The sequence below is a fragment of the Panthera tigris genome, chromosome C1 (assembly GCF_018350195.1).
Source record: "Panthera tigris isolate Pti1 chromosome C1, P.tigris_Pti1_mat1.1, whole genome shotgun sequence".
Classification (NCBI taxonomy): domain Eukaryota; kingdom Metazoa; phylum Chordata; class Mammalia; order Carnivora; family Felidae; genus Panthera; species Panthera tigris.
Window position 1 is genome coordinate 101,064,511 of NC_056667.1, and position 24,095 is coordinate 101,088,605.

The 24,095-nt window shown below is 40.5% G+C and overlaps 1 protein-coding gene and 1 long non-coding RNA gene across 7 annotated transcripts in view; one reads left to right on the forward strand and one right to left on the reverse strand.

Annotated features, from left to right (window-relative positions):
- The window catches only part of WARS2 (tryptophanyl tRNA synthetase 2, mitochondrial), a 95,694-nt gene that overhangs the window by 8,832 nt on the left and 62,767 nt on the right, over positions 1-24,095 (reverse strand). For 2 of the 3 annotated variants that reach the window (XM_007075683.3, XM_042993885.1), the window contains exons 3-4: positions 10,777-10,857; positions 6,898-6,983 (exon numbers count right to left, since the gene is read on the reverse strand). In XM_007075683.3, the coding sequence (XP_007075745.2) occupies positions 6,898-6,983; positions 10,777-10,857 (167 nt within the window). The remainder of the gene's footprint in view (positions 1-6,897; positions 6,984-10,776; positions 10,858-24,095) is intronic. The other variant, XM_042993886.1, reaches the window with a different exon arrangement.
- On the forward strand, positions 443-10,119 carry LOC122240795. Of its 4 annotated transcripts, none has more exons than XR_006220522.1 (4): positions 443-565; positions 6,857-7,070; positions 8,038-8,178; positions 9,809-10,119. It is a non-coding gene; the product is annotated as an uncharacterized LOC122240795 (long non-coding RNA). The 4 variants fall into 4 exon arrangements; XR_006220520.1 differs by having other exon boundaries at positions 6,906-7,070; positions 9,771-10,119; XR_006220519.1 differs by having other exon boundaries at positions 6,906-7,070.

Here is a 24,095-nt window from a genome sequence, read left to right on the forward strand (position 1 = left end):
TATTTAATTGTATATTGTTTTCTCTCCAGCTGAGAAATAAGCTTTTAGAAAGCTTGTTTGTCTTCTTTTTGAATCTATTTCCAGTACCTACAGGAGTTGCCTGACATATTTGAGAAGCTCAACAAATATTTGTTGAGTAAGTAATGGCTTCTCGGCCTTTTGGTTAAGATCAAGTGACAATATTTATTGAATAAATGAATGATCTTAGGAGGGCACTGTGACCTATATAGATTTATACCAAGCGAAAAATCATAGTAAGATCGGTTTGTCATCAGTATAAGATAAGAGCACAGAGTCAGAAGTCAGACTATCTGAGTTCATATCCCAGCTCCACCAGCTACTAGGTGAGTTACCATAGCCAAGCTTCCTACTTTTCTGTAAATTGGGTGTCATAATGGTGCTTATTACCTCATAAGATTGTTTCAAGGATTAAAGGAGATAAGCAAGCATGATACTGGACAGTAGAGCTCAATAAACACTAGCTGTTGATACAATAGATATTCATTAATATCTGACATGATGAAGTATGAAATGGTAAAAGACTGATCAGGGACCTTGATGAGAGGTACGTTGTGACTTTTTTCAAACGAGGATCATTTTCCTTTTTTGCCAGGTGATTTATACCACAAACATAAATACCAGCATATAATCCCACAGACAGTCACAGACCTGGGCAGCGATCCTGATACATTTAGAAAACAAATTTGATGGTTCACATATCTGACTGGGCAATCCCCAGGTATAAATAGCATGTTATAGGAATTCTGAGAACCCCTTTAATTTAAGCAAAAACAGAGACAGAATAATGAACGGACAGGCAAAGCACAGGGACCGTGACAATGGATCAGGAAGTGGTTTCTCTTTGTCTAAGGTCAGTAAATGAATTTAGGAAGTTCTACAAAATGGTTGCTTGGCTTTGTCCATTGTTCTCTTCCACACAGAAAGTCACTGGCTTCCTAAGTGGTAAAACCAAAAATGTTCCTTTTTAGGTTTCCTTCCGTGCCCATAAGCCCGCATGCGCGCCTCTCGGAGGTAAACACACACAACACCCCCCTCCTACGTTTCTCTTCTTTGACTGGACTTTGGTACTTCTGTCTTGTGATTCTAGTCAGGCTGACACGCAGAGGTCACTTTGACTCCCCCAAACCAAATTAGCCAACAGGGCAGGTTAAAAAGCAATTACAGTAGCCCATAGGAAATCACAATGGACTGCAGCTAACATAGAAAAAGCAATTACCATAATCAATACACTTTAGGCACATCAAAATGAATATTTCCACATGTCAAAATGGTTCCAGATCCACAAAGCAACCAACCTAAACAGAAAACACATTTAGTTTTCATAATGACTCTGCATGCCTCTTTGCTTTCTGTGAGATCAGTGCCTCTTTTCTTACAATTCTGTGAGGTTGTGCTGTTTTGAAAAAAGGATTAAAAAGTTTTAATTTTTTTCACCTGGTCTTATTGCCCTGCTTGGCTTTTTCCTCTGATTTTAGTTTGTTTGTTTCTAGTCTTTTCTCCCTCTGCTCCTACTGCTCTCCTCACCTCCTATAATTTATCTTGGCCCTTACTTCTCATTCATTGGGTTCACACTTCACATTAATTCAGCCTGTCTTTGATTCTGCTCACTTATGGGCCTTATTCTCTTCATATTTTCAACCTCTGTCCTCATCATCAGATAATTTAGAGCTGCTCTTTTAAAATTTATGCCCTATATAATGATATCCATATTAATATGTCTTTTTTTCCCTTCTCTTCCTTCCTCCCTCCCTCCCTTCCTTCCGTCCTTCCTTCCTCTCTCTCTCTCTTTTTTTTTTTTTAACTTATCCTGATTGTGCTTCCTTAGATACAACAGAAAACAAAAGCCTTTCATAATTTTGATTGTTATAACTTCTGTCACATAATAATGTGTCTGATCTTCTTCTCTGGTGACTAACTCATGTTTTTTCCTTTTGTTCGGTTCCTAGTTGTATCCACATTTATTCGGGATCCACCTCACCCTCCAGCAAAATTAGTGTCCAGATGAATAATCATTGCCTACATATATCTGCTCACAGAACTTTGTCCTCCTCTCTTTTTTTCCTACTTTGGTTATGTTGGTGAGTTTTCAGTGCTGTTGCCTCTAACCAGCCTGGGTGGGGTGGAGTTTGGTGCTGTTTTTCCTTTCGCAAAGGATGAATTCACCATCACTGGCTGCTTGTTGGATATACCGTAATGATGTCTAATTCAGGGATTCTTTCCTGACTTCGGGACTATGATGTGCATGGCCTGGTGCTGGGTCTCGTGAGAGATACAATGAAGATTTTTACCTCTAGTGAAGTTGAGGAGAGAAAACACCACGTGAAGTTATAAATTCCTCTGGCTAGTCCACTTATAGTATTCCCAGTCTCCATGGATGGCGACACCATCCATCCAGCCGCATAAGTCAGAAATGTGGGGTCACCGAGACCCCCTTCTCATACCCACCACTCCATCGGGAAGCTCTATCCCTCTTTCCTCCCCAAATCTCCTAAATTTGCCTACTCTCTTCATCTTCACCGACACCATCACGGTCCAGACAGACTAGTGAAAGAGCCCCGAACAGACTGTCCCAGCCGCTCTTGGCCCCTGCAACTCACTCTCTGTACTTCCATCAGTTGACTTTTAAAAGTATACATCGGATCATCTCACGCTGTCCTGAAAATCACAAAGAGCTTCCTGTTGCTTTCAGGAGAGTGTCCTGGGTTATCTGTTGACATCTCAGCCCCACCCTCTCCCTTCTAGGCAATTTCTCTATTTCCAGGGGCTAGCAGCCTACAAGCCACATTTCCAGAGGCTTCTGGTTTACCGCAGGCACTTGCCGCAGAGCTGGAAAGTGAAAGACCAAGAGGAGACACTACTGGTTGGCAGTTGTGGGTGAGGATGTGGCCGGCAGCTTTCAGGATGTCATACAAATTGGGGGCAGACCGGCCTCATAGAGAAAGGATGTAGTTCAACAGCCAGAAGTCTCCAAAGCAGTTTCAGGAACTGATTATCTCCGCTGTCCTCAACGGCAGTGGTCGGATTCTGATTCTCAGACATTAGGGCTGACTACGCTCTTCTCTGGAATATTACCAAGGGTGATGTTTGTGACCAGTCATCGGACTCTGTATAGTTCCTGGCGGGTCTTGGTTCTGTTGACTCACAGTTCCTGAGGCCTCTGTTTCCCCATTTTCCTATGTCGTGTCAGCTTTTGCTTTCGCTATCTTCTTAGCCTCTTCCTGTATTTCTGTTTGCATTCTTGAGAGAGAGAAACCAATTGGCCCAGGTAACCACTATCATCTCTATCCGAGCAGACTTCGTGGCACCGCTCTAAAATGTCACTTCTTTATCTATAAAACGGGGATAATATCACTTACCTACCTTATAGAGCTGTCCCAAACTCTGAATAGATGACAGGTGTGCTGTGGCTAGTACAGTGACTGCCAAATAATGCCCCCCTCATGTTGATTCCTCCTTTCCCTCTGCCTCACGTCCATGCATGGTGCCTTTTTCTGGGTTAGCAGCAGTACAAGTACTTAACGTGTATTTGCTGTATGTTCATTACAACTGTGTGTGTGTGTGTGTGTGTGTGTGTGTGTGTGTGTGTGTGTGGAGAGAAAGAGAGAAAGTGAGAGAGAAACATTTACTCAACAGATAGCTAGTTATTTGAAATTGGATATTCAGAAAAATAATGCAGATGCAAAATAATACTACGAGCAAATGCTACTTTTGGGTATTTTGTCTCTCTTCAAATATCCACTATTTTAATTTTTTTAATCTTTATTTTTGAGATGGAGAGAGAGAGAGAGAGAGAGAGAGAGAGACAGAATGCAAATAGGGGAGGAACAGAGAGAGAGAGAGAGAGAGAGAGAGAGAGACACTGAATCCGAAGCAGGTTCCAGGCTCCGAGCTGTCAGCACAGAGCCCGACGCGGGGCTCGAACTCATGAACCAAACCACGAGTTCATGACCTGAGCCGAAGTTGGACGCTCAACCAACTGAGCCACCCAGGTGCCCCTGGATCAGAAGTCAAAAAAGGAATATTTATATATAGTATGATAACTTCTTTGCTTCCAGAGAGTGGGCTGGAGGGTAGCTGATGCTAGAAAGATATTATTTATCCTTGGAAGCATTAACTAACTATGAGAACCTGCTATGTCAGGGCAAAGTGAGGCAGGAAGCTACTGAAAGTTCTTCAAGTATACCAGCCACATCTGAAATACTTATTGTTTTCCGTAAGCGAAGAAGACATCCATAAGCTTAGGCAGAATATGTGTCAGATTTGGGGACCTTGGGCTACTTTTGCCAATGTCAGCCTTTTAAAATGTTGCTTGTACTTTTAAAACGTGTGTAGTGAGCATATAGTAGGTGATGTCAATTCATACATAATTTGTTTAATAACCCCTGAGCTATGTCCCATTGGCCCACCTTATAGATGAAAGAAACTGCAGGATTTTATCATCCTGCCAATTGTCTTTTGGGCAACTGGTAAAAATAAATTTGTCATCACTTCAGTATACATGACCTTGTATTGTCCTAGTTACTTATGTGATGATCTTGCCCCCTAATATAACTGTTGACTCCTTAAGGAGGGTCAGCACAGGCCTCAGGAGGTCATAATCATGCTCTGACGCATTCCTGTCCATTGACAGGCTGTGCAGCTTTGGATAAACTGCTCAACCTCACTGGGCTGTATCTGTAAAGCTAGGAAAATGAAAGAGAGCCCTGAAAAGTTCCCTCCCTCTCTGTGCTCCCTGGTATCACAAAGGAGGCAGTCACTTTTGTTCAAGTTTATTCTTTTTTCACAGCCCTGAGCTTAGAGGACTTTTACATTGTAGTTCTTGAACTGTTAAGGAAATCAACTGGCTCGATATCCTGGTGCCAAAAAATCTCAGCCTTTGCTTCTATACAGAAGACCCCCTGGGAAGTGAAATTTCACATGAGTTTATAATCCTTAAAGACAATCATCACTAGTTATGACCAACTGACAGATCCCAGGCACAGCACTTCCTGGCCCATATTTCATGTTAATCCCTTAATAATCCTGTGCATGATAATCATGATTCCCATTTTACAGGTGAGAAAACATGCCACTTTGCTGGAAGATATGTTAGATCTTTATTAGACTTTCATTTTGCTACTCCTGGAGAAAAGTGTTCTGGATTTTCCAGGCTAAGTCAAAAGTTTACTATAAGTAGTAAATGCTGTTGGGAATCCAGCATTCAAGTTAATACAACAAACAACACACAATCCTTATGTGTGCGTTTTAAACGGAGTTAAAGATAGCCTGCGTGTAGTAAAGGACACTCCTTATTTGTAAAGCTAAGAGGCTGTTCTTCTGGCTGTTTCCATCTTAATTGCACAAGGGCTCTGGGGTCATAGTACAAGGTACATATCTAATCATCTCCATGCTGTTATCATAATTACATGCAAAGAATTCTAGTTTTCCTAGGGAAGGATCAAGGCCATGGAGGGGGAAAAGATTCATGGAGTTTCTCTTTTTCGTCAGAAGTGTTCATAGTAGCAAGGCTTGGCTATGCGCGTGCTGATTGGGAAGTTTTCTCTCTAGAAGGCCAAATGGACGGCTGAGGGAGGCGACTTGGGGATGGCAGGGAAGAACTGGGAGAGGGATGAGGTCAGAAGCTCTGGCCAGCTGTAAGAGAGGGCAGGTCTTGACGGCCTCTGGTTGTAGGGTTTGAGGCCATAAAGGACAGCACTGGCTGACTGCATGGACTGTGGGTCCAGGACAAGCAGAGCAACTCTACATCATGCTGAAAAACTTGCACAGGTGGCCATTCAAACTTAAATTATTACACTGAAACACAATTTAAAATTCAGTTCCTCTGTCAACAGTCCATGCGGCTAGCCGCTAAGGTCTTGGAAAGCATGGGTTGACTGCCATAATGGCAGACAAGTTGTATTAAACTGCCTTGCTTGAGAGTCTAGATTGTAGAAGTCAACACTTAAAACCCCTGAAGTTTAATTATTACCAGGGAAGTAGACATTACAGAGTGGTTAAGAGCACAAAAACTCAGGGTGCCTGGGTGGCTCAGGGGGTTAGGCATCCGACTTCGGCTCAGGTCATGATCTCGCAGTTCTTGAGTTCGAACCCCGCTTTGAGCTCCATGCTGAGAGCCCGGAGCCTGGAGCCTGCTTTGGATTCTGTGTCTCCCTCTCTTTCTGCCCCTCCTCCATTCACAATCTGTCTCCCCTTCTATCTCTCAAAATACAAAGAAACATCGGGGCGCCTGGGTGGCTCAGTCGGTTGAGTGTCCAACTTCAGCTCAGGTAATGATCTCACAGTTCAAGAGTTTGAGCCCCTTGTCTGTGCTGACAGCTCAGAGCCTGGAGCTTGCTTAGGACTCTGTGTCTCCCTCTTTCTGCCCCTCCCCTGCTTGCACTCTGTCTCTCAACAATAAATAAATGTTAAAAAAATTTTTTTTTTTTAATATAAAGGAACATTAAAAAAATTAAAAAAAAAAAAGAGCACAAAAACTCTGCACTCAAACTTTCTACACTCAAGTCCTGGGTCCAAGCTTTGCTAGCTACATGATTTTGGGCAAATCACTAACTTAATTTCCTCATCTGTGAAATGGGGATGATAGTCGTGCTATCTTTACAAGGTTTGGTGAAGATTCAGTGGGCTAATGCACATAAAGCACTTATGACAGTTTTGAACACGTAGCCAGTGCTATTTAGGTGTTAGCCCTTATCGTTACTCGTTCCACATGGAAACATACTTCTATCATTTTGTACCTCCTACTGAGGAATAGATGCGAACTGATTCACACAATCCTTTCTATGTCCCCTTGCCCCACGAACCAAATCTTTTCGGGATCGGTTCACTCTCCTGTCAGCATGAGTACGTGTGAGACCAGAGGTAAGCTCTGCTCCTTACTTGTACAGCAGAATGTCAGCGGCCTGGAGCACTGGGTACGTGAGCAGGCCCGCGGTTCCGCCATGCTTCTGGGTGGCAGTCTTTGCCTGTGCGGTGAAGAGAGAGGAGAGAATGAAATCCGACATGCACCTAATTATACTGCTAAATAAAGAAATCTTTAAAGCACGCAAAAGGTAATCTGAAGCTACCAGGACTAGCATTATATCTCAGTTCCTTTTAGCAACACTAGCCATGGGGCTGGCTTGTCTTCATGCTGCAGGCTCACGCAGGAATAAGGGACATCTACTTCACCACTGCCCCTCTAACGGGTCCTGCACGGCCACTATTTCTTATCCATTTAATTAAGACAAGCATATAAAAGTTTCTGGTTTTTGGGGAGCCCTGGGGGCTCAGTCAGTTAAGTGTCTGGCTTCGGCTCAGGTCATGATCTCACGGTTCTGGGTTCGAGACCCGCGTTAGGCTCGCTGCTGTCAGCACAGAGCACGCTTTGGATCCTCCGTCCCCCTCTTTCTCTGCCCCACCCCCCTGCTTGCACTCTCTGTCTCTCAAAAGTAAATTAAAACATTAAAAAATACATAAATAAAATGAAAAACAAGGGGGGTTTCTAAATTCTAAAGTTTCCAAATCAGATGAACTCCGTATTTCACAAGTAAGGTCAGAAAATATAATGAAATTAGATTCCTGCAAGTTAATTAATTTGATAAGTTAACATCAAACACCATATCGTGTCTGTGGAAACCTCCCAGAAAGTCTCACCCTGTGCTGTTGACCAAAATGTAAGGTACCCTTAAAATCACATTTAAAAAACCAAGCCAAGGGGCGCCTGGGTGGTTCAGTCGGTTAAGCGTCCAACTTCAGCTCAGGTCATGATCTCACGGTCTGTGAGTTTGAGCCCCGCGTTGGGCTCTGTGCTGACAGCTCAGAGCCTGGAGCCTGCTTTGGGCTCTGTGTCTCCTTCTCTCTCTGCCTCTCTGCCTCTCATGCTCTCTCTCTGTCTCTCTCAAAAATAAATAAACATTAAAAAAAATTCTTTAAAAAACCAAACCAAACCAAACCAAAAACAAAAAGTTGTGGCATTTAAAAAACGAAACTAAGAGAAAATTTTAATCTAATCAATTGTGACTCTGTCTTGATCTGTAGGTACTGAAAACTAGAGGGCATAAAGTGATTCCAGTGTACAGGACAGACTGTATAGATGAAAAGTATTTCCTTAATGGGGAAGCTGATAGTAACACCAGAAGAGATACGAGAAGTATTTAATTAATGGATACCAACCACAAGGTATGAATATGTACCCACCAAACATAAGCCCTAGTGATAGCATTTCCCTTGCCACAGCTAAGCATTGATAACAGGTAATTTGGGCAGAACATTTGGTAACAGTTCTCTGGGCAGAACTACTTAATAGGGAATATTGTGTACAGTTGACTGGTCATTGCATCTCTCTTGTAAAATGATACATGGTTATTTTGGTGTACAGATATTATTCATTTAGTTAATACGAATCACTTCCCTGAGGTCTGATTATTTCTGAATGAACTGAACAACTGAATATATACACTTGCATGATTCTGAGGACCAAGTTCATGGGCTCACCACTCGGGCTTCCCCAACCAACATGCAGATACACCCTTTGAGTCTGGGTTTGAAAAGCAACAGCTCCTCTTTAACCCTCTTAATGTCAATGTTCCACAAGTCAGGTACAAAGTTAACTCTTTAGGTTACTTCAAGTAGTTTCTGGCTTATAGCATCTAATGCTATAAGGCATTCAAAGGAAACTTGAAAGTTTGAATGTATAATTCCTTCAGTACATCTCTTGATTACAATGTCCACTACAAAGCCCAGTTTGCAATGATCACTGGGTAAAGATAATGAAAACTCAATTTGGAAATGAGCAAATGGGAAAAGAACCCAGTTTTTAAAAACTGTTACTGCATTAGCTTCCTAGTCTTTCTATATTAGAATACTGGATCTCGAAATTACAAAGGAAGGGGGAGATGTGGAGAGCATTAATATTTATTGAGTGTCTATTATGTGCCTCAGATGCCTTACATCTGTGTTACCCCTTGTAGAATCTTCTAAATAACCCTGACCTCAAGCAACACTGAGAACTTTCAGTGTTCTTTCTACCTTTCTACCCTACTATCCCCCCTAATCAAAACCAAGTTAGGTGCTCGGAGATCCTTGTACAGTCCCGGAACTCTCCCCTCTGATCTCTGTTCACTGTTTCTGATGGCTTGTGTAATTGTCTCCGCCCAAATAGACGACAAGCCTCATGAGAGTGGCTCTGTCCCTCCTGTTGACTGCTGTAACCCCAGCGCCTAATGTGATATGAGACTTGATGGTATTTGTTAATGAAGGAATGACCAGAGAAGGCAGGAACACGCTCTAGGATAAGGCTGGCCTTTGAAACCCATGTTTTTCCCCACAAATAAAATATCACGGACTGGAGGGAAGGCTTCTCCAGAATACAGGTTTCCCCTGCTACCTGAAAGTTCTCATTATGCCACTTTGCTTTCGCAAAAGACTTACAGTAGTGCCTGCTTTTGATAACTGGAAGAAATCGGAAGAGGATTTTCACCTTTATGAAGTAGTACTTGCTTCTTGGTTCTACTCCGCTGTGGCTTATGAAAGAGGAATGTTCTAGTTTTGGGTAGTGGGGGAAACCGTCTTGTGCATTCACTAGTAATGTGTTATCAGGAGCTCCTCGGACATGATTTTAAAGTGGGAACATTTCCCATTAAGTAAGTATTCGGTTCTTATAAAACGGATTGCAGTATTCAACTTAGAGTATTATGATCAAATGGCAAAGTCTTGCCTAAAACCAGATATGGTAGAAAACATTAAAAAATTTTGTTTCTAATTCCTGGCAGGTAATGATTCTGCAGTATTAACACTACCTCTTATTTAGGCGCGGCCACTTGAAAGCTCTGATTCTTGCTGAGACTCACGTGGAGGTTTCTGGACCAGCTTTTGAAGAAACCAATGGCCCTGAAAATATGCCGGAAAGAAGCTTGAAACTGAAATTCAAGGCTGATGTACATGGGGGCTACCTACCCTCAGGTTATCCAACTGCAAAAATAAATGGGAGTGAAGTACTATGAATTATCCACTTTATCTTTCTCAGTTGAGCTTTCTAGAAAAAGTACAGCCTTCATTTTTCTGTGGGTTTGAACTGTTGCCTGGACTCAACCTGTATAAATGTTAAATAAAATATGTTGTTTCTTCTCCCCACAATGGAAACCTTTGAGCCTGACTGCCAGTTAATTACAGTGGAGATGGGAGGCAACTTCAGAGCCCAGTAATCCAGAAATTGTGACTGTCTGTTAATTATAATGTTCTAAGTCATTACCAAATCTATCCAAAGATCGCTCTGATTCAACCTACACAGATAAAATCAAATAGTTAATAAGTTGGACATTTTTATCCTGTTTTTTTTTTATTAAAAAATTTTTTAAGTGTTTATTTATTTTTGAGAGAGAGAGAGAGACAGACAGACAGAGCACAAGCAGGGAGGGGGGCAGAGAGGGAGACACAGAATCCAACGCAGGCTCTAGGCTCTGAGCTGTCAGCACACAGCCCGATGCGGGGATTTGAACCTACCAACCGTGAGATCATGACCTGAGCCGCAGCCGGACGCTCAACCGACTGAGACACCCCGGCTCCCCTATCCTGTCTTTAAGTTGGAATTTTGAAGAACTCTCTTACTTCCCACTTAGGACCCTGAGGCAGAGAGGTTAAAATGCTGTTCTAGCCACTAGTGAGTAACAGACCAGGGAGGCCAGTAAACACAGGATTCCCAGAGCCGAACACAAAAATAAACAGGAGAAAAAAATAGCTTTGAACTCCTTATTTATTAATCAGATCACCAGCATTTACCTTCCACTGGTGTAAATGCTGTAACCGGGGCAGTCTGACCAGGCAGGTAAGGATCCAACTCAACTGTGTGTGTTCAGACACCTAAAGAAATAAAACAGAACGTTAGCGAAGGTGGTCAACGTTTTCTTGCATATAAGGCAAAAGTAAACAGGTGTTACCTCAAGTGACAGAAAGTGCAAATCAAGGTAACTTAAAAAACGACAGGCAAAGGGGGCTGATTCATAATGCACAGCATTTGAGATGAGGAAGAAAATTTTAAAACTAACCAATACAGGGGCGCCTGGGTGGCGCAGTCGGTTAAGCGTCCGACTTCAGCCAGGTCACGATCTCGCGGTCTGTGAGTTCGAGCCCCGCGTCAGGCTCTGGGCTGATGGCTCGGAGCCTGGAGCCTGTTTCCGATTCTGTGTCTCCCTCTCTCTCTGCCCCTCCCCTGTTCATGCTCTGTCTCTCTCTGTCCCAAAAATAAATAAAAAAAAAAACGTTGAAAAAAAAAATTAAAAAAAAAAAAAAAAACAAAAACTAACCAATACAATTACTATTCTAGTGTTTAGATCTGCACGACATCCCTAGCAAGTGGCTGGCCAGACTCTGCTTCAACGTCGTCAGTGAAAGGGCTTCATTATGTCCCGACGCATCCTTTCCATCTTTAAAAAGCCAAGGAAATTGACACATGCGTGCGCACTCACGCACGCACACACACACACACACACACACACACACACACACACTCATATCCTCTTTAAATAACTTATAAACATGTGAAAGCAACTATAATACCTTACATGTAAATAGTATTAGGAGAGGAAGGTTCTGGCCTCAAAATCAGTGATTGAATCTTTTAGATCTGGAGTAATTAGAAATTTGCTAATCACTTCATCATTCCAAAGGTGTTTTGTTTTGTTTTTTTAGTTTCCATTTTTCTCCTCCTTCCTCCTTCTTTTGTGCTCCATTCTCCCTCTCCTCCTCCTTCCATCTTCTTTTTAAAAAGAGCTGTAGTCAACAAGAGAATATAACCTTTTCTCAATTTGTTTTAACCAAATTTAATCAAGTAACCAAACCTGGCAACAGCTGGGATGATTCCTGGGTCCAGGCCAGGTTCCAATTGATGACTTAGAATTTAAGGGCTAAGTATCCCATTTCTGGACTCTGGGGATTCCGAGCCCTTCATCCACTGTGGCTTTTTTTGGTGTCCATATGATTTCCTTAAAAAGCAGAGACTGTTGCCAACTCTGAAAAGTGGCCCCAAATGTGTTCTTTGTGGGTTTTGCAAAGGGAACATGAAGCACTGGGGCCCAGTCAGCCCCGGCCCATTTTACTAGCAAGGAATCACCATCTGGTGTAAGATAGTTTCTCATTTTTTTCCTCGAGTCATGGAGAGGGAAGAGTTGTTTTTCACATGTTTGACAAGGAATTGCTTTTAAAGTTTTGCAAGTCACTGGGCTGAATCCGTCATCTTTCTTCCAAGAGGCATTTGGGTTTCATTGAGAACAGCACTGTCCATACAAATTGCTAATTGCTGCTGTAAACAAACAGCTAACGGACAAAAACAGTAACCCTGCATGGGAGCAGGAGGATTATAGTTGCTTCCAATCATCAAGCAAAACACATTCCCATTAGAACTAATAAAACAAGAGTTGTTTTCTTGGCATGAAGAAGTAGGAGAAAATTTTTTTTCTCCTTTACTGAATTAGGGAAAGGAATGAAAATACAGAAAAATAACCATGCATATGTAGAAAGAGACAAGACGACTGACTCCTTTCCTTCAACTTGGCCTTCAATGCTCAGTTTTGATGATATGCAAAAAGCTTCCACCGTGTTTTCATGAAATCAAGTATTTTCCTTGGAGTGGCTTTTTTATTTGAACATACGGAATGAAACCTACTTAATATTATACAGTGATCTTCCTGGTATTTCCATATAAGGGGCATAAGAATAATTAATCCAAATTATTCTTATACAGAAAAAGGTCGGTAAAGAGTCAAAGGCAACTTTCAGATCATTGTATCATTAATCATTTATCATTAATAATTATATAAGAAGGGGTAAAATACTTCAGGATTTGGCTCTCTTAATGTATCCATATTCACAACAACTGCTTGGAAAGGTTCAGATTTCTGTCTGGGGAGAAGTGGAAACAGTATCTAAATATAGTCATTCCCACTAAATGTTGTGAAACAAACAAAATAACAATCTGATCTGTTTTAGCTACAGAAAAATAAAAGCATGGGACACAGAAGGTGGCTTGTCAACCATCCACAAGCAAGTCAGCAGGGCCCGAAAATTCTGATCCCCGAGTTGTAACAAGTGAAGATACATACATCCTACAGCTGTAGCAGAAAAGCAGAGTCTGGCACCCTGTGCTCAGTAAATACTGGCTGAATGCATGAACAATACCAAAGGCTGCGGGAAGAAAGGTAAGGGCCCAGAAGAATCCATTCCATTTAGTAACAGACTTGGTGGTCCAGGCAAAGCAGTTTCAGCCGAGTGACTGGGATGGGAGCTAAATTAAGGAGGGGCGGGTTGAAGTGTGACAAGGTGGCAGGAAGGCAGATACACAAGACGTGTAGCCGAATGGTGAAGAGCTCTACCTTTGCAACGAAGCTGCCCAGATCTGAATGCTAAGCTCTGCCACGTGTGAGCTGGGTGACCCTGTGTAAGTGACTTCATCACTCTATGCCTGTTCTGTCAATGTATAAAATGAGGTTAGCGACAGTATCCGCCTGACAGTGCTTAGAACAGTACCTAGCACACAGCAAGCACTCAATAAATGGTAGTTACTCTTATGGATAAGTTTCAGAAAGACTTTTGTTTTAACTTTCTATTTTGAGATAATTGTAGATTCACATACAGCTGTAAAAAAATAATACAGTGCAACCCAATACACCTTCACCCAATTTCCCCCAATGGCAACATCTTGCATGACTAAACTACAATATCACAACCAGGAAATTGAATTGGATACAATCCATCTACCCTATTCAGATTTCACCAGTAGTATACTCACTCATTGTGTGGGTATATTTAGTTCCGTGCAATTTTATCACATATGTAAGATATTCCTTCTTTAAGGAAGGAGAGAGATGGGAATAATAACTAGTAGGGGTTAGAGAATACAAATTTTACTTTGTTTTTTAAGGTGGGATAGACCCACTTTCTATGAAATGTCTTCTGCTGAAGCAGGAAGAGGGGAAATAAATATAGATGAGGATCTATTTTATGGGATAGGAGTGGAGAGCAGAAAGTTAGAGAATTTCACATCTAATAGGCTCTGTTATCTCTGAAAATAGAAGATAGTCAAGTAGAAACAAATGGGATGAGAAAATATACTCAATGGAATTGCTGGGTTTGATTGGAAAGAACAAAAAATCCTAAGGCTTGATGTTTTGTGGATGCTTTTGTGAATGAAAGAGGACAATCATTCATAAAATACACTCTTGGGAAAGCACTGTTGTTCTTCAAGGTAGACTAAAATATTCTTCATAAATCGTAGGTGCTTTTAAAACTTTGCAGAAAAAATTAAATCAGTTGATTGCATTTGATTTCCTTTAGCCAGCAAAAAATCTTAACGGGATCCGATAAATACTAAACGTAAATAGCAAAGAATATTGATAAATTAAACAACATCAAGTTTACTAAAATTTTCTTTATCAAACACTACCATTTATTTTTTTTTTATGAAACTTATTGTCAATTTGGTTTCCATACAACACCCAGTGCTCATCCCAAAAGATGCCTTCTTCAATACCCATCACCTACCCTCCCTTCCCTCCCACCCCCCATCAACCCTCAGTTTGTTCTCAGTTTTTAACAGTCTCCTATGCTTTGGCTCTCTCCCACTCTGACCTCTTTTTTTTTTTTCCTTCCCCTCCCCCATGGGTTTCTGTTAAGTTTCTCAGGATCCACATAAGAGTGAAACCATATGGTATCTGTCTTTCTCTGTATGGCTTATTTCACTTAGCATCACACTCTCCAGTTCCATCCACATTGCTACAAAAGGCCATATTTCATTCTTTCTCATTGCCACATAGTACTCCATTGAAACACTACCATTTAAAGAGGGAAAAGACATGGGAAGCCTGGGTGGCTCATTTGGTTAAGTGTCCGACTCTTGATTTCGGCTCAGGTCATGCTTTCATGTTGTGAGTTTGAGCCTTGCATCAGGCTCTGCACTGACAGTGTGAGGCCTGCTTGGGATTCTCTCCCTCTCCCTCTCTCTTTCTGCCCCTCCCTCACTTCTACTTTCTCTCTCGTTCAAAAATAAATAAATAAACTTAAAAAAAAAAAAAGAAGGAAAAGACAAGTCACAGAGTGGAAGGAGATATTTGTAAATCTACACAGAATATATTGATATACAAAATATAAAGGATTTCTACAAATTAATTAGAAAAAAGCAGATAACACCATAAAAATGGACCAAATGCATTAAGTTCAAATTAAAGTCATAATGTGACCCCATACATACACCTCAGAATGATTAAAATGAAAAAGTCAAATAATACCAAGTATGGCAAGGATACTGGGTACATTTAATACTTTTCACTACTGTGAGAATGTAAATTGGTGTACCAACTTTGAAAACTGACTGCATCCACAGTTAACATTCATATAACAAACGGCCCAGTTGTTCCATTTCTAGGTATATATCTAACAACAATATGCACATATGTTTGCAAAAATATGTGTGCAGAATGCACTGTAACAACCCCAGATTGTAAGCGATCCAAATGTCCACCTACATAGGATTGATAAATTGTGGTATATTCATACAATGAAATACTATAGCAATGAGGATGAATGAACTATTGCATTCAACAACATGAATGAATTTCATAAATATAATGTTGAGTGAGAGAAGCCAGACACAAAAAAGTATATACTAAATAATTCAAATTATATCAAGGTTTAAACAGGTTATGTGGAAAGGGGCATGAAGAACATTCTGGGTACAAGTTCATGGGCGTGTTCAGTTTACAAAAATAGATAAAAAGCTAGCAAGTCTACATTTGTTCTTGAATAAGATAAAATTAAAATTTTTGGTGTTTCACTCAACATTATGTTTATGAAATTCATTCATGTTGTTGAATGCAATAGTTCACTCCTCTTCATTGCTATAGTATTCCATTGTATGAATATACCACAATTTATCCTACGAAGGTGGACGTTTGGATTGCTTACAATTTTTGGTGTTTAAAATAAGGTGGAGGGACTTCTGGAATGGCAGAGGAATAACCTCTGACAATCTGCTCTTCCATAAAAGCAATGAGAACACCAGCACAAATTGTCAAAGGCAATTTTTATAGAATTCTGAAAAGGAACCAAAGGCTTGCCATAACGGCAAGAGTACCTACTTAAGAAAAATAATCTGAATCTCAGTAAAAACAGAGTTGTGCGGCATTTAAACTCACCCTATTCCCCTCACCCCTGCCCATGTCTGTGGTGGCTCTGAAAACCAGCAGCCTAGCAGCCACTGGAAGGGAAAGACTGGGTTAGGAGCTTCTCGAAAAGTCAATTCTCATCTGCATACAACTGTCACTCCTTGAGCTGTCTGACAGCTCTGTGGAAAAACCTCACTGGCAGGGCTTGCTGTTAATTGACCTCACTTCGAGCCCACTCAGTGGTAAAAACCCTACCCGTAGGACATTTTCCAGAAATAATCGGCAGCAATGATTTAAGACTGCAGCTGTCTGAGGTGCTGATACCAGTAGGGGAAAACAAGAGGCTAGCTAAAAACTAGGAAAAAGCTGGGAAATAATATGGCCGTGGGGTACTGGGGAAAGATCTGACTGACATATTCGTGGGCATCTAAAAGGACACACGCATGTGCAGGGCTCTGCACATGTCCAGAAGAGATCCTAATCTTTCACCTCTGCCCCACCTTCAGACCCTGTATAAATCCCTCAACAAAGGGTCAAGAATACAGGATCAAGGCATTTGGAAATGTCTGTTCAATTTGTACCTGAACACTAAGCTAACCCAACAGAGACTGCAGTGGCTAGACACGGCAGTGTAAACAGACTTTACAGAACTGATGCAGGAAAGTCAACAAACAAACAGCAATGACAAAAGTGAACCCTAAGTGTGTGCGGGATTTCATTAGAGAATTCTTACAAATTTAAAAATACTAAATACCAATTCTTCATAGTCTCTTCCAGAAAATAAAAAAAGCGTGCTTCCCTACTCATTCTAGGAGGCCAGTATTATCTTGGTACCAAAGTCGGGCAAAGGCATCACAACAAAAGACGACCACAGACTGATAGCCTTTACAAATATAGATGCAAGGGGCGCCTGGGTGGCTCAGTCGGTTGAGCGTCCGACTTCGGCTCAGGTCACGATCTCGCGGTCCGTGAGTTCGAGCCCCGCGTCAGGCTCTGTGCCGACTGCTCAGAGCCTGGAGCCTGTTTCAGATTCGGTGTCTCCCTCTCTCTCTCTCTGACCCTCCCCCGTTCATGCTCTGTCTCTCTCTGTCTCAAAAATAAATAAACATTAAAAAAATAAAAAATATAAAAAAAAATATAGATGCAAGAATCCTAACAAAATACTAATGAACCAAATCCAGCAACATAGATAAAGAATTACACAACATGATCAAGTGGGATTTGTTCCAGAAATGCAAGCTTGGTTTAACATCCAAAAATCGGTCAATGTAATACTACAGTAATCGAACAGTGCAGTACTGGTATAAGGATAGAATATATAGACCAATAGAATCGAGAGCCCAGAATTAAATCCACACATCTACAGCCCACTGATTTTCACCAAGGGTGCTGAGACAATTCACTGGGGGCAAAGAATAGTCTTTCAACAAATGGTGGTGGGATAAGTGAATATCTACATGCAATGTTTACATGCACAAGAATGATATTGGACCCTAACCTCTCATAATCTATAAAAATCAACTCAAAATTTAGGATCACAGACCTAAATGTTAACAGCTGAAACTATAAAATGTTCAGAAAAAAAACATAGGAGTAAATCTCCATGGCCTTGGGGTAAGCAGTGGCTTGTTAGATATGACACCAAAAGCATAAGCAACAAAAGAAAAAAAATCAACAAACTGGACTTCATCAAAATTAACAACTTTTGTGTTTCAACGGACACCATCAAGAAAGTGAAAGATGATTCACAAAATGGGGAAGATATTTGCAAATCATACATCTGATAAGAGAACTGTATCCTGAATATATAAGAAAACGCTTTATAACTCAACAATAAAAGACAAATAAATGCAAGTAAAAAATGATAAGGATTTGAAAAGATATTTCTTCAAAGAAGATAAACAGCCAATAAGCATATGAAAAGAAGGTCAACAACATTAGTCATTAGGAAAAGATAAACCAAAACCACATTGAAATACCACTTCACACTCACTAGAATAGCTAAAATAAAAAAAGACAGACCATAACAAGTTTTGGGAAGGAAATGGAGAACTTGGAATCCCTATACATTGGTGGTAGAACCCTCATACACAAAGTGATGCAGCCACTTTCAAAACAGTTTAACAGTCCCTCAGAATGTTAGATATAGATTTACCTACCCTATGACTAGCAATTTCACTCCTAGGTGTATCCCAAGAAAACTGAAAACATACATCCATATGAAAAGCTTTACACAAATGTTCATGGCAGCATTATTCGCAATAGCTAAAATGTGATTACAACCCAAATATCTGTTGACTGATGAATGAACAAAATGTGGAATATTATTCAACAATAAAAACAAATGAAGTACGAAAACATGGGTATACATTGAAAACATTATGTTAAATGAAAGAAGCCAATCACAAAATAACACATGCTGTATGATTCCGTTTTTATGAAAGGTTCAGAAAAGGCAAATCCACAGAAGACAAGGTTAAGAGTACTGGTTGCCAGGGAGTGGGTAGAGAGGGCAATGGACACAACGTTTCTTTCTAGAGCGACAAAATGTTCTAAAATTGATTGTGGTGATGGATGCACAACCCTGGAAATATACCATTTTAAGTTTATTTTATTTTTGACAGAGAGACAAAGAGAGCACGAGTGGGGGAGGGGCTGAGTGAGAGAGAGGGAGAGAGAATTCCAAGCAGGCCCCACACTGTCAGCACAGAGCAGAACGTAGGGCTCAAACTCACGAACCGTGAGATCACGACCTGAGCTGAAAGCAAGAGTCAGACACTCAACCAATTAAGCCACCCAGGCGCCCCTGTAATCATGGTTTTAAATACAATCTATATAACTGATGACCTTTGAATTTGTACTTTCAGCCAGACCTCCTTGCTGAACTCTAGACTTCTATACTATTGAGCATCTTTACATAGATACCTAGTGGACACCTCAAACTCAACACATCCCAAACTGACTTCCCACTCTTCCATCCTGCACCTGTTCTGTCCACAGTTGTCATCTCTGTTGGTGGCAACTCCATCCTTGCAGTGACTTAGGCAAAAACCTTGGAGATATTCTCACACCTCATTTTCTCTTACGCTCCACATCTAATCCATCTGCAAATCTTGTTAATTCTACCTTTAAAATATATTCAGGATCTTACCACTTTTTAACACTTCTGCTAGCACCCTGGTCTAAGGCACCATCAACCCTCACCTAGATTACTGTAATAACTTGCTGATTGGTCTCCATGCTTCCACCTGACTGCTCATACAATCTATTCTCAACACAGCTCAACTGATCTTTTAAAACCATAGATCATGCGACTTTTCTGTTCAAAACCCAGCACTTCCCATTTCCTTTGAGTAAAAGCCAAAGTCCTTATAATGGCCTACAGGACCAGGCACGATCATCGACTCCTATTCAACCCTGTAACATCTGTGATTCCAGTCCTCCAGCCCTCCTCCCTCTCTGCTCCCTCTTCTCCAGCCATGCTGGCCTTCTTGGGTTCCCTGAACACACCAGGCATGTTCCCACCCTAGGGGCTTTGCAAGGGCTCTTTTTTTGTGATAGGAATTCTCTTCTCCCAGATAGCCACCTGGCTGACTCCTTCACCTTAAGTTTTTGCTAAAATATCATTAAGGAGGCTTACCAGACTGCACTGTTTAACATAACAATCTGTCTCCCTCAATGACACTCCTAATATCCCTTAATGTTTTTCTGAATAACCTATCACCTCATATACCTTATGTTTGGAAAATTTACTATAGTTATGAGTACCATGGTGGCAAAGCAATGGGAATACCTAGCAGAGTACCAAGAACACAGTAAGTGCTCAATAAATATTTGTTAAATGAATGCATGAATGAAATTAAAGATTGATTAATGGGGAAATGTCTAAATAAAGTGTGGCATATTTATATAATAGCACACTATACAACACATAAAAGAAATGAACTAGATTTATATGTATAAATGTGAGATCACAAAAACATACTGCTGCATGAATAAAGAAAATTGCTACAAGCACCCAAATATGGCATTACTTATATAATTTTTAAAAACCATACAAATTAAAATATTATATATTGGTCATGAAATTATATGTGAAAACCAGTATGAAAGATTGGCTAGATTGACACACACCAAATCTATGATTTTGGTTGCCTGGGGAGAGAGAAAAGGCATGCAGGGAGGAGGGGTATGGGGAGTGGCAAGGGGAAGAATTAAAGGGGACCTCAACTTCATAATCATTTTTTTAATATAAGAAAGTCAAGCAAATATGACAAAATGTTAACAATATTCACCCTTGCTGTTGGAAACATGAATGTTTGTTACATTATTCTCTAAAAATATCTAATTAACAAAAAGAACATAGAATACCATGATTCCCAAAGCTATAGCTGTTAGGTAGCAATCAAATGCATTCAAGCAATTAGCTGGTTCAGTAAATAGTGGATCAAATGTCTAAAATACCCTCAGTGTCCCTCAGGATTTTACTATTTCCCATAGAAACACTATCTTCCCAGGAATCAGGCCCTATAAATTTTGGTTAGAACACTTGGAAGATCATTCAGACTCACAAATTCCCATTTATCATATCTTCTCAAAACCAACAATTTCAGGCTGAGTATTTTTATTGGACTCATCATCCCCATGACAAATCCCCTTCACAGAACCTTGTTTGGGGATCTGATCTTAATTAAAAGCAGTATGTTATCAACGATAAACTCTCACTCACTCTCTTCAACTGTCAGTATTTATGTGTACACATTTGGATTTTTTCTATACGTTTTCTAGTCCAATATTTCCCAAGCTAAATAAACAGCTTCTATCAGCCTGCAGTTGAGTTAAAAGTCATCCCCATCTAAACTGTATTGCATATTGTGTATATGTACGTATGTGTGTATATATGGATTTAAAAAAATCTATTGCATTATATTAAATAGCCAGCTATTTCTTGGCTATGCTGAGTAACAAGTAACCCCCAACATAAATGGCTTATAGCAATGGCTTCTTTCTCATACACATTATATATTGGTAGCTGAAGGCTGGCTATAGCTCTATCTTATACACCTCCTCATTCCAAGACCCAAACGGAAGGAGTATTCCCTATCTGGAACATGCCATTCTCAAGTTAGAAGAAAAGAGCAGCAGAGTTATAACAAACAGGAAATTGCTTTTAAAGGTTCTGTTTAGGCATCATGTATACAATGCCCACTCACTTTTTACTGTCATATGGAGGAACCCAACATCAGTGGAGTAGGAATAGACACTTCTCCTATAGGATGCACTCAGAGTCACATGCCAGTGGATGAGGGCACTTAATCCTCATACTACTAGCAAACTATTGCTAGGGTTAGCAAACTACTGCTCACAGGCCTTTGGCCTGTGGACTGTGTTTGTTCAGTCCATGGGCTAAGAATGGTTTCTACATTTTTTTTTAATTTTTTTTTTTTAATGTTTATTTATATCTGAGACAGAGAGAGAGAGACAGAGCATGAGTGGGGGAGGGGCAGAGAGAGAGGGAGACACAGAATCCAAAGCAGGCTCCAGGCTCTGAGTTGTCAGCACAGAGCCTGACGTGGGGCTCGAACCCACAAACTGTGAGATCATGACCTGAGCTGGAGTTGGTCGCTCAACCGACTGAGCCACCCAGGCGCCCCTGGTTTCTACATTTTTAAAGGGTAATCAAATAGGGGCACCTGGGTAGCTGAGTTGGTTAAGCGTCCAGCTCTTGACTTCAGCTCAGGTCATGATCTCAGTTTGTGGGGTCAAGCCCCACATCAGGCTCTGGCTGACAGCATAGGGCCTGCTTGGGATTCTCTGTCTCCCTCTTCTGCTGCCCCTCCCCTGGTCTCTCTCTTTCTCAAAAATAAATAAAGGATAATCAAATGAAAAAGAGTGAGAGGGAGGAGAAGGCAAAATAGGAGGAGGAAAAGGAGAAGAGGTGGTGGTGATGGCAGGGGTGACAGAGACTGCATGTGGCTTGCAAAGCCTAAAATATTTACTATCTGTGCCTTTACAGAAAAAGTTGGCTGATCCCTGTTCTTACAGGAAATGAACATGAATAATTAAAACAATAACAGTCTACCACAAGCAACTCTCAAAATTGGCTACCTTGAGGAAGGATGAGTGTTAGCTATCCTGTACATAACTTGATGGCAGACAGTTTGCTTATTTTGTAAATAAAATCCAATTTTGGGGCGCCTGGGTGGCTTGGTCGGTTAAGCGTCCAACTCTTGGTTTCGGCTCAGGTCAAGATCTCACATTTCCAGAGTTCGAGTGCTCCATCAGGCTCTGTGCTGACAGTGCAGAGCCTGCTTGGGATTCTCTCTCGAAATGAATACATAAAAACTTTTAAAAAATTAAAAAAAATAAAATCCATTTTTTAGTAGCTTCTATTTTAAATTTCTGTGTGGGCATGTCCAATAGCCCTGGGAATTTAGGTCCAACAAAATAATGGAGGTTTTTTGGAGTACATCAAAATTAAAACCTTTTTTTCATCAAGAATATACAATCAAAGTGTAAAGGCAACCTACAAAATGGGAGAAAATAACTCCTACAACTCAACAAACAAACAGTCTGATTTAAGAAAATGGGCAAAGGACTTGAATAGACATTTCTCCGAAGATATACAAATGACCAACAAGCATATGAAAAGATGCTCAACATCACTAATCATTATAAAAATGCACATTAAAACCACAATGAGGTATCACCTCATATCCATTAGATGGCTGCTATCAAAAACAAACAAACAAACAAAAAGCCCAGAAAATAACAAGGGCTGGTGAGGACAGGGAAATTGGAACCTTTGTTGGTGGGAATGCAAAATGGTCCAACTGCTATGGAAAACAGTAAGGTGGTCCTCAAAAAATTACAGGTAGAATTACCACATGATCCAGCATACTTCTGGGTATAGATATAAAAAATTCAAAGCAGGGTCTCGAGCATTTGTGCCCCCATATTCACAATAGTCAATAAGTGGAAGAAACACAAATGTCCTTTGGCAGACAAATGGATAAACAAAATGAGGTATATGCATACAACAGAATATTATTCAGCCTTAAAAACAAAAACATTTCTGACACATGCTATAACACAGATGAGCCTTGAGGACATGAGGCTCAGTGAAATAAGACAGTCACAAAAGACAAATACTGTATGATTTTACTTACACGAATTACCTAGAGTAGTCAAACTCATAGAGACAGAAAATTGGTGACCAGGGACTGGAGGAGGTGGAGAATGTGAAATTGTTGTTTAATGGGTACAGAGCTTTAGTTTTCTAAGATGAAAAGTTATGGAGATTGGTTACACAACAGTGGAACTGTATTTAACATTTTTGAATGGTACACTTAAAAATGGTTAAGATGATAAATTTTATGTGATGTGTATTTTACCACTATTTTTTAAAAATACTGTGTAAAGAAAAACATACAGATTAAAGTTATTTCTCAAGTTAGGAAAAATGGCTAATTTTATGTTACATGAATCTTGCCTCAAATTATTTTAAAAAATCAGGTGGAGGGACTGGTCAGAGGCAAAAAGGAAAGCCCTGGCTTCCGGTATGTTGAAGTTGAGATTTGGGAAAGTAATCCAGATCGAGATGCCTAGAAGGTAGCTTAGAAGTGCAAGTGTAGAATTAAGAAGAAAGGTAGGCGCTGGCAGCAAAGATGGGAGAGAAAATGGCTGAAAGTTATAGAAGGAGGTAAGACTTTAGGAGGGCAGAATATATAGAGAGGGATTTTTATCTCAGGACAGAACTGCGGATTCAAGAGAGTCAGTCAAGGAAACAAATGATCAGAGGAGTAGAAGAAAAATACATTACTGCCCTATCATTAGAGTCAAGAGAAAATCCTAAAAGGAAGAAGTGGTTATGTATCAGTGAATCAGAGAAGTAAAGAAGTATAAGAAGTAAGAACAGACTAAGCCCAGGTAAGGGGTCACGTT